The 13,979-nt window shown below is 55.9% G+C and overlaps 1 protein-coding gene across 2 annotated transcripts in view; it reads left to right on the top strand.

Moving 5' to 3' along the window:
• Window positions 1–13,666, top strand: part of NEK6 (NIMA related kinase 6) — a 74,294-nt gene extending 60,628 nt beyond the window's left edge. The window contains exons 8-10 of one of the 2 annotated variants that reach the window (XM_081274374.1): window positions 1,490–1,584; window positions 8,681–8,794; window positions 11,520–13,666. In XM_081274374.1, the coding sequence (XP_081130500.1) occupies window positions 1,490–1,584; window positions 8,681–8,794; window positions 11,520–11,630 (320 nt within the window). In that variant the 3' untranslated portion in view covers window positions 11,631–13,666. The remainder of the gene's footprint in view (window positions 1–1,489; window positions 1,585–8,680; window positions 8,795–11,519) is intronic. The other variant, XM_081274375.1, reaches the window with a different exon arrangement.
• Window positions 13,667–13,979: the final 313 nt, after the last annotated feature.

Here is a 13,979-nt window from a genome sequence, read left to right as displayed (position 1 = left end):
AGTGGGATGTCTGGGTGACAGCCCCGGCAACCTGTGCGTCAGTAGATCTTTGTTCTGTTTCGTGTCATTCTCATGGAACACGGGAGGTCCCGTGACTCTGTGCGTCACCTGCTTGGTTTTCTTGGCTTTGGTTTCTCTCTAGCCCTCAGGTGGGTATGTAGTTGCAACCTGTTTTACTTGTATTTTGAGTCTCCCTGATGAGTACTGAGAAACCCGATGCCTCGTCAGGCCATCCGGGTCCTCTCTCTCTGAGATGCCCCTTTGCTCATCTGAGGGGCGGGGCTGTTTTCTTCTACTCACTGGTTTATAGAAGTTTTAAAAGATAAGCAGCTGACTCGTGCCTGAAATCTGTGGCTTAGGAGGCTGAGGCAGGAGGATCACACATTCAAACCAGCCTCAGCAAGGCCCTAAGCATCTTAGTGAGACCCTGTCTATAAATAAATAAAAATTTGCGGGGGGGGGAGGGGGCGCTGCGGGTGCAGCTCAGTGGTAGGGCACTTGTGCCCAGCACTGCGACAAATGAATGAGATGAAATGTATCCTTCGTGTCAGTCCAGGGGGGCGGGGTGTATGGATTGAAGAGATTTCCTCAGGCTGGGGCTTGCCTTTTTTTGCTACCAGAAATCAAATACAGTGGCACTTTACTACCGAGCCACATCCCAAGTGCCCCCACTTTTGTTTGTTTGTTTGTTTGTTTTGAGAAAGCCTTGCTAGCTTAGGGCCTTAATAAATCGCTGAGACTGGCCTTGAACTTGGGATCCTCCTGCCTCAGCCTCTGAGATGCTGGGGTGACAGGTGTGTGCCACCGTGTTCAGTGTGGCTTCCCTTTTCACCCTCCGAATGGTGTCTTTTGATGAACTGAAGTTCTTCACTTTAATGAAATATTTTTGAGGTTTGTGCCTTTTCGGCTTAAGCTCAGCCAACCCTAAGTCTGGACAAGGTGTAGCCACAGATGGTGGCTATGTACAGTTTTGGGCGCCTGTGGGTCCGGGGTCACACCCATTTCTGCTGATTTATGGGAGCCTCTTCCCCTGTCTGAGCCTCAGTTTCTCCATCTCTGAAATGGGGCTGCCTCCTCACGGGCTGTTGGAAGTGAGTGAGAGTGTGGAAGGGCCACCGTCAGCAGTGATTCTTTTCCCATTCAAAGCCTCATCCAGACTCTTCTGGATTCAGATGATCATGTTAAAGGACCTTTGGTTGCTTGCTTCCCATCCCCCATGGCTGGCAGAAACACTGACCCTCTGGCTGCCCAGCCCCAGCCTGGATCTCAGGTGGGTCCTGGGAAGCTCCTTGAAGTTCGCAGGTGCTTTTGATGCCTTTCCAGCATGGGTAGCTCCCTCCGCTCATCCTCACACCTGACAGGAAAAGACAGGCCCAGAGAGAAAGGGGGCTGCCCAGAGGCTGGGGCCGGCTCTGTCCCCTCCCCGAGCCCCAGTGCTCCTGCCCGTCCTGGCCCAGGCCCTCAGCATCTGCCCCTTGCTGTGTTTCAGTTGGGACGCCGTACTACATGTCGCCGGAGAGGATCCACGAGAATGGCTACAACTTCAAGTCGGACATCTGGTCCCTGGGCTGTCTGCTGTACGAGGTGAGCCTCTCCCGCAGCTCTGCGGTCTTTGGGGGCACGTCCGTGGGGGACTCCCGGGTAGGGCAGAGCTCAGGTGGGAAGCTAGGGCTGCGCTTGGCTTGGTTAGTGGTGTGGCCCAGTGGCCAGCAGCAGCCAGGGCCAGCCCTGCTGAGCTGCTCAGATCCGGGATGAGGGATGGACTGTAAGCAGACAGAGGGACACAGGCAGGTGACGTGGGCCACTCAGTCTCCCTCACTGCCCCCTGCCGTTTCCTTGGTAACTGCATCCGCATGCTGATGGCTTTGCTTGTTGTTCATTATGTGAGGATGGATGGGGCCCATGCAGGGCGCCGGGGACAGAGAGCATCAGGCCTCGTGCATGAGTCGCTGTGCTAGAGGCGCGTTCGTGTCCTTCCAGGCCTGGGAATGCGGGTCTCACCAAAGACTGCACCCCGCCCCCAGCTGAGGAAGAGCCACTGGGTGGCCATTTCCAGACCTGGAGCCAGGCTGGACCGAGGGACAGGGCAATTTCTGTGTCTTGGTGGGCCGAGCCCCGCCCACTGACTGGGCACATGGGGAGCGCGCACTCTTGCCCACAGGGCCGTGACAGACCCAGCAGAGGGACGTCTGGGCCCTCTGGCGTCTCGGAGGGGTGCCCAACTTGCCTGACCTGCCCCGGGCCACCCAGTGCTGGACGGCTCTCGTAGTCTGTCCACCTTGTGAACGCCAGTGTCCCCACCCTGAACTGTCACAGCCCTGGTAAATGGATGGGGCGGAGGGCTTTGGTTGGAACCTTGACTATTCCTCTGCTTTCCCTGGAGCCAACATGGGTCCGGCAGAGCTGATCAGCTGAGGAACCTCTTTAAAGGGGATGTGGGTGGGGATACTCTGTGGCAGGGACGGGACATTTCATTTGCTTCCTGAGAGGGGTCACCTCTTACTTGCCCCCATAGTCCTGTGGATAAGCCTGCGGTTCGTGCTGCCCACCCTGCAGCACCTGGGTGGTGGTAGCCCTTGTGTCCCCTTGGCAGTGGGATTGCCTCTCCCTGCATCGCTCATGGACACTGAGGCCACAACTGTTCTCTTTGTAAGGCGTAGATGTTACCGTCTTTTGAAATCAGGGGCATGTGAGTCATAAGAACAGATGTTGCACCTTATCACTGCGTGTGATGTGGGGGGGTGTGTGTCTGTGTGTGGGGGGTGCTGCTGGATGGAGCCCAGGGCCTCAGGAGGCTGGCCGAGGGCCCCACCATGGGCTGCACCCCCAGCCCCAGCGGACACATCTTTGAGGTCCGGCTAGGGGTGGCCATGTGGCTCGGGTGTGGCCCCTTCTCCTGGACTCAGCAGAGCAGGCAGCCCCAGAGCCACCTCCCAGGTCTGTGGCCGAGTCGGGCTCTGGCAGTCAGCAGTGGGGCAGGCCGTGTTCCCTCTCCTGGACTCTCAGGTGTCAGATGCAAAAAGGGTCTTTAATGAGCAGTGGCTGGGCACTCCGAGGCCAGGCGGTGCCCCCTGAGTGGCTGCCACAGATTGGGGCGTGCAGAGCATGGCTCCCCGGGGACCTGTCTCTCCACAGCCCAGCTCCTGGATGGGCTGAAGCCAGAGCTGGTGAGCAGGGTGGGGTGTGGGCTCTGGGGAGGGACAGAGGTGCAGGGCGGGTCTGGAGGGCAGCCATGTCCTTAGCAACAGGAGGAGAGATGAAAATCAGAGCTGTCATCAGCAAGGACCACAGGACAGAGGCTGGTCCTGGGGCCCGGTACTGGCACAGTCACAGTAGCAGGGAGCTGCTAGGCCATAGGTACTTCCGTGGTGCTGGTGCTTGTCCCCGAGGTGAGTCGTGAGTTCAGGGTCTTTCCAGCCATCGCTCCATGTCACCTTTTCAGGTGACACTCTGGCCACCAAGGGCCAGTGACAGCCAGCTCTCACCCAGTTTAGGCTTCAGTGTAGCAGCCCTGCCACCAACCTGCCTGGCCTGGGGCCCAAGGGGGACTCAGACCCACCTCTAAATGGACATCACATAGCCAGGTGTCCGGTCCTGAGGGGTAGGGACAGCTTTTCCGGCCTCCCAAAGCCCAAGTCAGTGCAGGAGGCAGGGTCAGTGAGATATTCTGGGTGTGTCCACACATACCCACACTCACAACTCACAGCTGTGCTCATTTGGGGGAGAGGCACAGGGCCCAGCAGGAGCCTAGACTGTGGTCAGGAGTTCCAAGTCCCAGCCAGCAGTTGCCTGCCAAAGGGCCAGGACAGGTCAGCCCCCACTGCTGGGGACGTCACCCTGTGGATAAGCTGGGGTCACTACTGCCTCACTGGAGTGAATGCACCCTGGGGGCGAGGTGCCCACTCAGAGGTGCCCTCGGCCTGACCACCAGCCTGCTGAGCCCACGCGAGCTGGGTGATCAGTGTCCACTGCCCACCTCTGAGGCAAGGCTCCCGTAGCTTAGGCCCTGTTTCCCTTTTTGCTTTGGCCAGTGGGAAGCCCTGGTGCAGCTGAGCTTCAGTCCCTGTGTGCTTCCCCTGTCTCTGTCCTCATGGATGTTGACCCTAGTCCAGATGGCTTTTCTTTTCCTACTGTTTTATTTCTGGAAACTGCTTCTTGCCCCCGTAAGCCATGAGGGTCTCTAATGTAAACAAATACAGGCCAAGCTGGCCAGGGGAGAGCGCCGCATCCCCCAGGGACTCTGGGAGGAGGGCGGGCGCATCCTCAGCTTGGCCAAGGCCTCTGCCACACGCCAGCCATTCCCTGCCACAAGCCTTTGTCCCGCTCCTCAGAGGCAGATGCAGCCCCAGCCTCATTGGATTCCCAGTCAGGCAGGCCAGCTCCGGCCGTCTCGGCCTCCTGAACACATGTCCAACAGGGGCAGCGTTCCACCCTGGTGGCTCCCCGGCATCAGGCTCCCGCCTGGGCGACTTGATTTATTTGTGGCAGTGTGTGGGGCCACGTGGCCTGCAGCCAGAGGGACAGATCGTCAGCAGGAAGCCGATGCGATCAGTCAGTCAAGTCCCTCGGGGACTGAGCATCCTCAGGGAGGCAGGCGCCCATCTAAACCTCACGGCCCTGGGCCCCCCACGGAAGAGGGCCAGCATGGCAGATGTGGCCGTTGTGGCCAGCCCCTCAAGGGTGACAGGGCACCCCTCTCCCCACTCCCGCAGCCCGGCAGGGAAGGAGAAGCGGATGTTTTCCCAGCAGACGTGGAGGGGCCACATCTGGGCCTGGGCTGCGGTAATTGGAAGGAGACGTCCCAGTGTCACGTTGCAGCCTCCGCTGGTCAGCCTGCAGGGTCTTCCCAGGTGCCAGCCTGAAGAGCTGTGACAAAGCCTCCCCCACCCCCCCAGCAGATGCCGATTGGCGATCTGGCGTGGTGCTGGACACACATGCCTGGGGCAGCACGGCCGGGGGCTGAGGCATGCCCAGCCAAGGACAGCACTGCCCCCGGTCCCCCGGCCCCCAGAGTGGCTTTGGAAGTCTCAGAAGTGCCGCATACTAGCTCTCCATGGTGGCTGTGACAGATCACATCGGTTGATGGCCCCGAGCAGCATGTCCCTCTTACAGCGCTGCAGGCAGGAAGCCCCAGTCCTTGTCCCCAGCTAAGGGCAGGTGTCAGCAGGCTGATTCTTCTGGCCAGGCAGGGGTGTCTAGGGGTGAACCTGTTTCTTTGCCTTTTCCACAGAAAGTGGAAGGGTATCCCTCTCCGGAACACTCCCCTTAGTGTGCTCCGAGCCCTCGCTTCTGTCAGCACATCCGGTCTCCCTCTGTCATCACTAGGACCTGTGATTAGTGAGACCCACCCAGACAGTCCAAGGTCCCTTCCCACCTCAGGATCCTAAATTTAATCACATTTGCAAAATCCCATTTGCCACATAAAGTGACATTTGCTGATTCCGGGAACTAGGTCGTGTATGTCTTTGGGGCTATTATCAAGCCCACCGCATCCCCTTTCGCACCTGGGCATCCACCTACTACCATGCACCTCCTGAAGTCACCGCAGATGTGATGCTGGCCCCCAGCTGGTGAGCCCCCAAGCACACGCTGGGGCCAAGTGCAGTCGGCATTGGCCTCAGGAGTCATGCCCCATGGCCTGGCCACACCGCCCTGGGCACAGGAGCAAACCACGGGAATCAAAGGCTGGCTGCAGGGGCATCCTCAGCCCGGAGCCTGGGCAGAGGTGCCAGAGTGTGGCCACACCAGGCCCAGTGCTTCACTTAGGGGTCCCCCAGGCTCTACAGAATTCATGTATTCCCACACAAGCCCACATTTGAGCACGGAGCTGAAGGCGTTGGTGCTCAGTGCCAGGCACTCCCGCTGGAACCCCTCAAACAGACTCCAGGCCCCATCTGGGACAGAGAGAAGCAAGAAAGTGGGCTGAGGGATGCCCAGCTGTGCCCACATGGGACGCCGTTCTAAGATTCTGACTTGAGCAGCAGAAGAGCCAGGATGCTCCTCCCTCAGGGATGAAGGCTTAGACTGCTAGTTCGCCCTGGGTCACCCTTCACTCCTGGACGTGCCTGGGAGAGGCCGGGTGATGAGGTGGGTGTCTGGGGCCCGATAGGCAGGAGTCAGATGCAGTCACTGTTCTGCTGAAGGCAGATCCCCACTTCTCCTCTGACATCTCTGATCATGTACCAGTTTCTCTGAGCCCTCCCAGCGGGGGCAAGTGCTCACCAGCCCCCTGCTCCTTGGCTGTGTGTCATCTCAATGATGCCGGGAAGTTCTGCATGCGAGGAGCAGAGGAGCAGTGCCCAGAGCCATGGCCCTGGCAGTTCTAGCAAGGCAACCAGTGTCACCCTGAACAGCAATCCCTCCTCGGCTCCGACAGCAGAGGCTGGGTGGCCGCCGGTATGGGAGATCTCGCCGTCCCGAATAATCGTTCTAATCCCAGTGTCGCCAGCAGCCCCAAAGATTCCTTCACAGCCTGTCACCCTGATCTGGGTGGAAGGCCAGTGGCCAGCAGCTGGAAGGGGGGCAGGTGGGGATGCTGCTTCTGCTGGAATCTGCAGTTAGAAATGGAGACGTCCCTGTTTGGGGAAGGCCAAGATGGCCCTCTGGCATAGCCCACTGCTGGCCCTGTTCAGAAGGGTTTCTGAAAGGCTGTGGGAAAGGGCCAGGAAGAATGGAAAAGTCATCTGGAGGGGAGAGCTCACTGCCCCCTTAAATTTTCCGGGGTCATGTTGGAGTCCCAAGCAGCCAGGTTTGTGAAAACCGAATCAGATTTGTCTAAAGGGTGACCAGGTCCCCTTCAGGTCAGATGCATAAAAAACCAGGGCCAGCATTAGTGGGGCCATTAGTGAAAGCACCTTGTCTACCCCGAGCAGAAAGTCTCCATGACAAGCCATCTGGAGCCTCTAGCCATGGCTGGGAGGGCACTTGGGTCACTCCCAGTGACCACCCTGAAGTCACAGCTGCTCTCTGCTGTGGCAACAGATGTCCTTTCCAAACTGCCCAATTAACCCTTGGCACTGAGGCTCTCGTTTTTTGGAGATGTGCCGCCCTAGTCACGCCATTTTCAGACTCCAGGGCAAGGCCAGCTCCTGGTCAGGTGGGCAGACTCCCTCTCCCTTGCCGAGTGCCAGAATGTTCCTCTGTAGCCTTCCTGCAGGGTAGGTTCATGGTTCACATGAGGTCAGCCCTCCTCAGAGGGGCCGAAGCCATTTGTGCGTGGAAGGAGACGGGATGCTGCCCCTGTACCCCCATCTGAGTATAGACGTTTGGTCAGGAGCAAGCACCTGGGCCACGGGTGCTGTTCCAGGGCAGACTGCCATACGTGGCCTGAGGAAACCTCAAAATGCTGCCTCCCCACAGGCCATCTGCAAACCCAGGGACTCTGTCTGGGCTCCGAAGCCCTCGTAGGTTTTTCTGAAGAAGGCAGGCCCTGCTCTGGGAACCATACTGGTCACAGGGGTGAACAGAGGGTGGAGGCATTCCCTGGGCTACCCTGGCCTCCTCCCTGCCCTAAGCTAGGGCTCTCTGGCCCACTCTCTGGGACATGAGGTCCAGTGAAGATACCTTAGGCATCCCAATACCAGAGCCAGGGACCCCTCAACCAGTAAACCAGAGCAGAGTGGCCTTCACAACCAGGGTCCTCAAAGGGAGCCAGGGCAGGGCAGCGAGTCTGACACAATTACTTGACGGCACTTCATTAGCAGGAGGCACTGGGCTGTCATTTGCGTAGGTAACAGTGAGCAGGAGTGACAAGAAGCACTTGAATCCCATTATAGATTAATCAGCAGATGGGGCCAGGGGATGCCTTGCTTGGCTGCCACCTCACGGAGCCACTCCATGGCTCCGCACACCTCGCTGAAGGCTCTCCCGTTGGTTCTGAGTGGCACGGTGCAGAGTCCGGGTGCCCACCCCCCACAGGTGGAGGAGGCCCAGTGCTTCCTCAGTGGAGGAGGACTGGCTGGGGCCACCATCCAGTCTGCTCCCACTGCCCTTGCTGCTGGCCTCCCTTCAAGGTGGAGCTCACACCATCAGTCTCCACAGAGGGTGACACAGCTCAGCTGGCTACACCTCACCACAGCCCTGCAGGAAGGGCCACTTTCCACCTCACAGAGGAAAGTTAGCCAGACAGGCGAGCGTGGCACAGGTCCAGGCACAGGGTCCCTGGCCCAGGGATACCTGGGCTTCTGGTTTCTAAGAACGCTCCGCAGAGGGCTAGCGAGGAGCACAGCACAGCACAGCCTGAGCTTTCACACCCCCCCCCCCATTGCAGGGCCTCAGGCAGGCAGTTTCCTAAAAGCATGCCTTGGCCTCAGCCTCCCTCAGGGCGTGGGAACTGCCTTTCAGGTGAAGAGGACGGAGAGCCTGGCTGGAGAACCTGCCGCCCAGGCCCATGGCCTGGGGCAAGCCCGTCTGCACCCTCTCCCTTCTGTCATCCTTGGGAGCTGGGGCCTGAGTGGAGTGGGGGACATCCCCTCAGTATTCAGCTGCCCCCTCCCATCTCTGAACCCTTGTCCCCATTTGTTTATATACAGTCCCACGTCCAAGCAGTTCCAGGGCAAAGTGCTGCTGGGCAGTCTCTGCAGTGAGGCCCAGAGAGCCCCTGCCTCAATTTGGTGGTCCCCTTTCCGTAGAGTCCTGGACGTTGAGGCTGAAACTGCTCTACTGTCCCCTCCCCTTGCAGATGGCAGCTCTCCAGAGCCCCTTCTATGGAGACAAAATGAATCTCTTCTCCCTCTGCCAGAAGATTGAGCAGTGTGACTACCCGCCACTCCCGGGGGAGCACTACTCTGAGAAGGTGAGGTGGCCAGGCTCAGTGGGTCTCCAGAAGGCCATATAGCTCACGGGAGGGACACTTCCAAAGCTCAGCGCAGGGCTGAGTTCAGGGGCACCTCATAGGGTGAGGGGAAGAGCTTGGGGAGGTGCCTGCGGGGTCCGGGGCCAGGTGAACTTTACTGAAGGGGTTTCCAGAGTGCCACACAACCCTGCCCGCAGCAGCAGGAAGCCACGGGAGCTGGCTGGTACAGCCGCCACAACACTATTTGGCTTCCCACTTGGCGTCTGAATGTGAGGCCACCTGTCCCAGGTCCCAAGGCCAGGAGCCACATGGTACCAGACACTGGGAACCAGATAGGAGGCAGGAGGTGGCAGGGTAGCGCCTGCATTCACCCATCCTTGGTTGTCACTAGCTTCTGTGACAAGAAACCACAGCAGGTGGACTGACTGGTCTCCTGCTTATTACAGCAGACCTAAGTCATGCCTCGGGTTTTCATTTTCACATTTTTCATTGGGTACAGGGGCTCGGGCCACACCAGTACTGGCCGTATGAATATCACCTTCCTCAGTCATCATTTTGTAGATAGGGCTAAAATCATGTCTTTCATGGGTAAACTAAGGACGGCTTCCCAGCACAGCAGGAGTTAAGGGTGTGGACGTGGGTTCTCAGGCCCCCTTTACTGTCCCTGGGTATATCACTTACCTTCCTGGAGTTTCAGTTTCCTATCTGTAAAATGGGGATAAGACTAGGGTCTTTGATCAAGATCACTGTAAGGATTAAGGTCATGCATGTCTGGGCACCTGGTGTTCCTCCACCACCAACAGCAGCCACTCGAGGCCAGGTGTAGCTCAGTGGGACAATGCACGCTTGGCATGCACAAAGTCCCTGGGTTCCATCCCAGCACTAAGCAGAACATGGTCACTGGATACAGCACTGGGTCTGACTCAGTAAATGCTCAGTACCTGGCATGAGTCATTGCTGTTCAAGATCAATGCTGGTAGGTGTGAGGCCTTCTCAGGCCCAGAGGCCACTGCCTCATGTTGACTTACTGGGTTGAATCCTCCCTCACCCACCTTACCAATACCCATATGGGTTAAACAACTCATCCTAGATGACATAGTTTGTAAGTTGTGAGGCAGGATCAGAACCCAGATGACCCCACACCTAGCTAGAGTGCCATCATGTTTCTCAACGGCAAGTCCTCAGCAGCCAGAGTCCAGTAGGTGAGGCCTTGGAAGGCACACTCATGTATGCCAGGGCCAGGGTCTAGGGCAGGCCAGCGGTGCTCCAAGCAAGTTGCCCCAGATCCCAAGCCTGGTTGCTCCTGCCAGCTTGCACCAGGCAGGGGGTGGGGGCTGTGCAGCGCCTTCTGCTGGCAGCGTTCACAAGCTCCTTGGAGAGAACCTTCATGCTCTGGTGTGCAAGAAGGCAGGGAAGAAAGCTAGTGGCATTTCCTTACCAAGCTTACAGGTGCACTGGCTTTTCCCTTCTGTACCATTCAGAAGCGAACAGCAGAGCCGGGCAACTCAGCGCCAATCCCTATTTTTCTGCCTTTCATTGCCAATCCAACAGGCACCGTCGTCTCCACCCCAGCTGCAAGGCTGACATGAGCACCTGGATCACACTTGCCCATGTTGGCCATTCTGTCCCCATCCACTGGACCCCCTTCAGAGGTTGCCTGTGACATTTTTGGCCACACGCACATCCAGGACTACTGCTTAGCACCAGAGCCCTTGGCATAGCCTGTTTTTAAAGTTACACTGTCTCTTACAAATGAAAATGACTTGATTACTTTTCTCTGTTTCTTAAAATCCCAAATGTGCACTTACTGCCAACTGTGTGGTCACACAGACTTCAGACTCTGGCTTTAGCTTTCTTGGGGATTTAACCCATCCGAGGCTAGCGCAGTTCCCTTCCCAAGTACTGTGAGGGGAAAGTAGTCTTGTGCACAGGCCACCTCAGAACCCCAGTGTTGTTCATTTGTTCGGGAGCTTGGCAGTGTTTCTTCAACAGTGGAATCCCCCTGCGGAGGTCAAAGGCGTGCCCTAATGGTCTACACACAGGTCAGTTAGGACATGCCCACTGCAGAGCAGCCCCTGTCTGCAAAAGCCCAGACCCCCTTAGCCAAGATAGTGTGTTGCAGCCCCTGGGTCTCCTGGAACATTCCTCTGGCCCTCCCCAGAGTGTGGCCACTGAACCCACTTGGGCTCCCTCTTATCCAGGACCCCCACTCTCCTGGCTGCTGCTCAGGACCCCGCAGAGCAGGCAGCCAGCCCCTCCAGCAGCACATATTTAAATGGAAAACATAGCAGTGAGCCCAGCCATGCAAGTTAAGAGATGCAAGTTAAGACGCAGGCTTTTTAAGGTCATTATTTTAATTACCATTAAAATAATTGGCACTCAGGCTATCAAAATGTGAGGTGATCAGAGGCTTAAGGCACCCCTCCCCCACCCCAGGCGGGCAAAGCCTTCAGTGTCTGTATAATTAAAAGCGCCGTCTTTCATGAGCACAATGAAGAGGCCAGGGGGTGGGCAGACTGCAGCCCTGCTGCATGTTAATGCATTTATTATGATCAATAAGCCCTTTCCTTGAGTTTCGTCCTCTGGTTTGGGCCTCTGCATGACTGACAGCAGACACACATGCGCACACACACACACAGATTTGCCCAAAGGTGGGCACAGGACACAGAAGTGCCCAATAAGGCTGCTTTCTCAAGATTAACAGGAAAAATTCTCTCCCTCGCAGCTTCGAGAACTGGTCAGCATGTGTATCTATCCTGACCCTGACCAGAGACCAGACATTGGGTATGTGCACCAGGCTGCCAAACAGATGCACATCTGGATGTCCAGCACCTGAAGATGTGCACCGCCTTGTCAAAAGCCAACACCACTCTGCCTTACTTGAGTACTCTTCTCTGAAGTGACCACCTGGTAGCCTGGATCAGCTGACACGAGAGGGTCCATCAGGTCCCCCAAAGGCAGCCTTTAAGGCAGACACTGAACGCAGAGCACCGGGCAATGGGCAAATTCCAAAGTCCCTTCTTTGTACTGTTGCGGGCAATCTCGGCTGGGTTAACAAGAGCAGTAGAGTGAGCCACTGAAGCCCCCTCGTATCTGGACTGTAATGTGAATCTTTGGGCAATTCCTCCAGAGGCCTGGCCAGGTCTCCACGGACAGGACAGGTGTGATTTGTGTGGTGAGCCTTTGCAAAGACTAGCAAGTGAAGTTTAGTTCTTAAGTATCTTTCCAAACAATCAAGCTGTGTGCTTAATTTACTCTGTTGTATAAAGGGATAAGTGGAAATAATTTTGTAAGTAGAGTAGAGATTTTGCTAATATTTTTATCTGCATTTTATAACTTGAGTAACAGGGAGGAGAACCCAATATCTAGCATCGAGTTTCACGAGGCAAACGGCCAGGAGCGTGTGGTTTGAGGTCTGATTTGCCACCTTCTCCTGAACACCTGCCCTGTGTCAGGCACTGTCACCTCCTGTGATGCTGATGGTTCTTTGCATGATCAGTGTTAAGCATTTTCCTCTGTGAGAAGGAAGCATGGGCTACATGAAAAATCTAATGGCTCTGCCCAAAGCTGTTCTTTCCAAATTCTGGTTCTGCAACTTCCTAGTGTTACCTGGGCAAGTTTCGTAGCTTTTTCTGAGCCTTAAGTTCCTCATCTGTAAAATGGGAAGGATAATTTAATCTACCTTCAGGTTTGCTGGCAGAATTTGAAATAAAAGAGGCAAGTTAGCATACTGCAGATGATCCAATAGCGAGAGCCATTCACCATTTTGAAAACTCAAGTGCATAGACTATGCAAGTTGAGAATTAAAGTGCAACTGTATTATGTGTAGGAAACCAGAAGCGTGTTCACATATTTCTTGTTCCCAAACAGGATTAACTGTGAAGACTAATTTATAAATGTGAATTTAAGGAAACTGAAGCTCTGGAGGAAATACTTTGAATTTTGTTTTTGTATTCAAGTTAACTCTCTGTCTACGCTGTTGTCACCTGGTGACAGCTCAGCAGTGCTGATATTTGGGTCAGGTTCTTCCTCACCTTCACCTGGCTCCATGGGTGAACTTGCTGACCAGGCTTCCCCAGGGAAAGGATCTAGGCTGGCCACTGCTCCATCTCTGAGCAGAGCTCTGAGTGACAATGCTGGGCTCGAGACTGTCTCCAGACGCGGTCTCTGCTCTGTTCTCCATGTTGGGAATAAAATGAGGGAAGGGAGTTGCTTCTGGGAAGAGGAGGAGTCAGGCACAGTTTTAAGTTTCCACACATTTCTTCTTGAACTGAGAGGTCCTAAATGAAACACGTCAGCAGCACGACATTTTGCAGAGCCTTTAGAAACAACTTGTTAGGCTCCAGACATTCCAAGTAATCCTGGAATGTTTTTAAGCTCCCCCAAATAATTCTGATAATCATCAGCCAAGCTGCTGCCCTCAATAGTCCCATTGTTCTCCCTGGCCCACTCCCCGCAGTTTCACAAGGCAGCTGGCCTCACAGTGGGCTCACCCTGGAATGTTCTCTCCAAAGGAAAGTCAAAGTCCCTGTCTCCTGCCTAGCACTGACCACTGAAAGTTTTCTGATTCCAGACAGATTATTTGCAAATATTCTGTTTATGGCTCTCAGAGTCCCTGCTGTGTCTGCCCTTGGCATAGCAGCCTTGGCACACCAATGAGCTTGTGTTCTGCATGCCATCCACTTCCTACTCCGTGAGAACCCTCCACCACTCAGCAGTCTGAAGGTTTGTAAAGTGATCACATCCAGCTAAGCCTTAAACATTCCTCTGTGATTCCATGAAATTGGTCAGAGTGCAGCTCACCCAGTTTGACGAAGCTATGGTAAAGCCACCATCCCCTGCCTGCCGTTACTCGGTGCTTAGAACTGAGTGGGGCCTGAGAACTCAAACGTGGAGACACCCCCCACCCCCATCCCTGCCCCGGAGCTGGGGATGGAACCTGGGGCCTTGCACATGCCAGGCAGGTGCCCTGCCCCGGAGCCATGCCACAACCCACTCTCTCATCATCCCAACACTGCTTTCCTACTCAGTTACTAGGCAGTGGCTGCCCTGCACTCATCACCCTGTTAGGACAACCAAATACCCTGGGGCTGCCCTGAGCAAAGAGGAAGTTAACACAAGGAGTAAGTTAGCAATGTTCACGTGAAGAATCCAAGTAACCAAGTCTGGCTTCCAGCCAGAGGAG

The sequence above is a fragment of the Spermophilus citellus genome, assembly GCF_964194105.1.
Source record: "Spermophilus citellus genome assembly, chromosome: 2".
Lineage (NCBI taxonomy): Eukaryota > Metazoa > Chordata > Mammalia > Rodentia > Sciuridae > Spermophilus > Spermophilus citellus.
The sequence above is the reverse complement of the archived record's forward strand: the minus strand, read 5'-3'. Positions and strand labels throughout refer to the sequence as shown.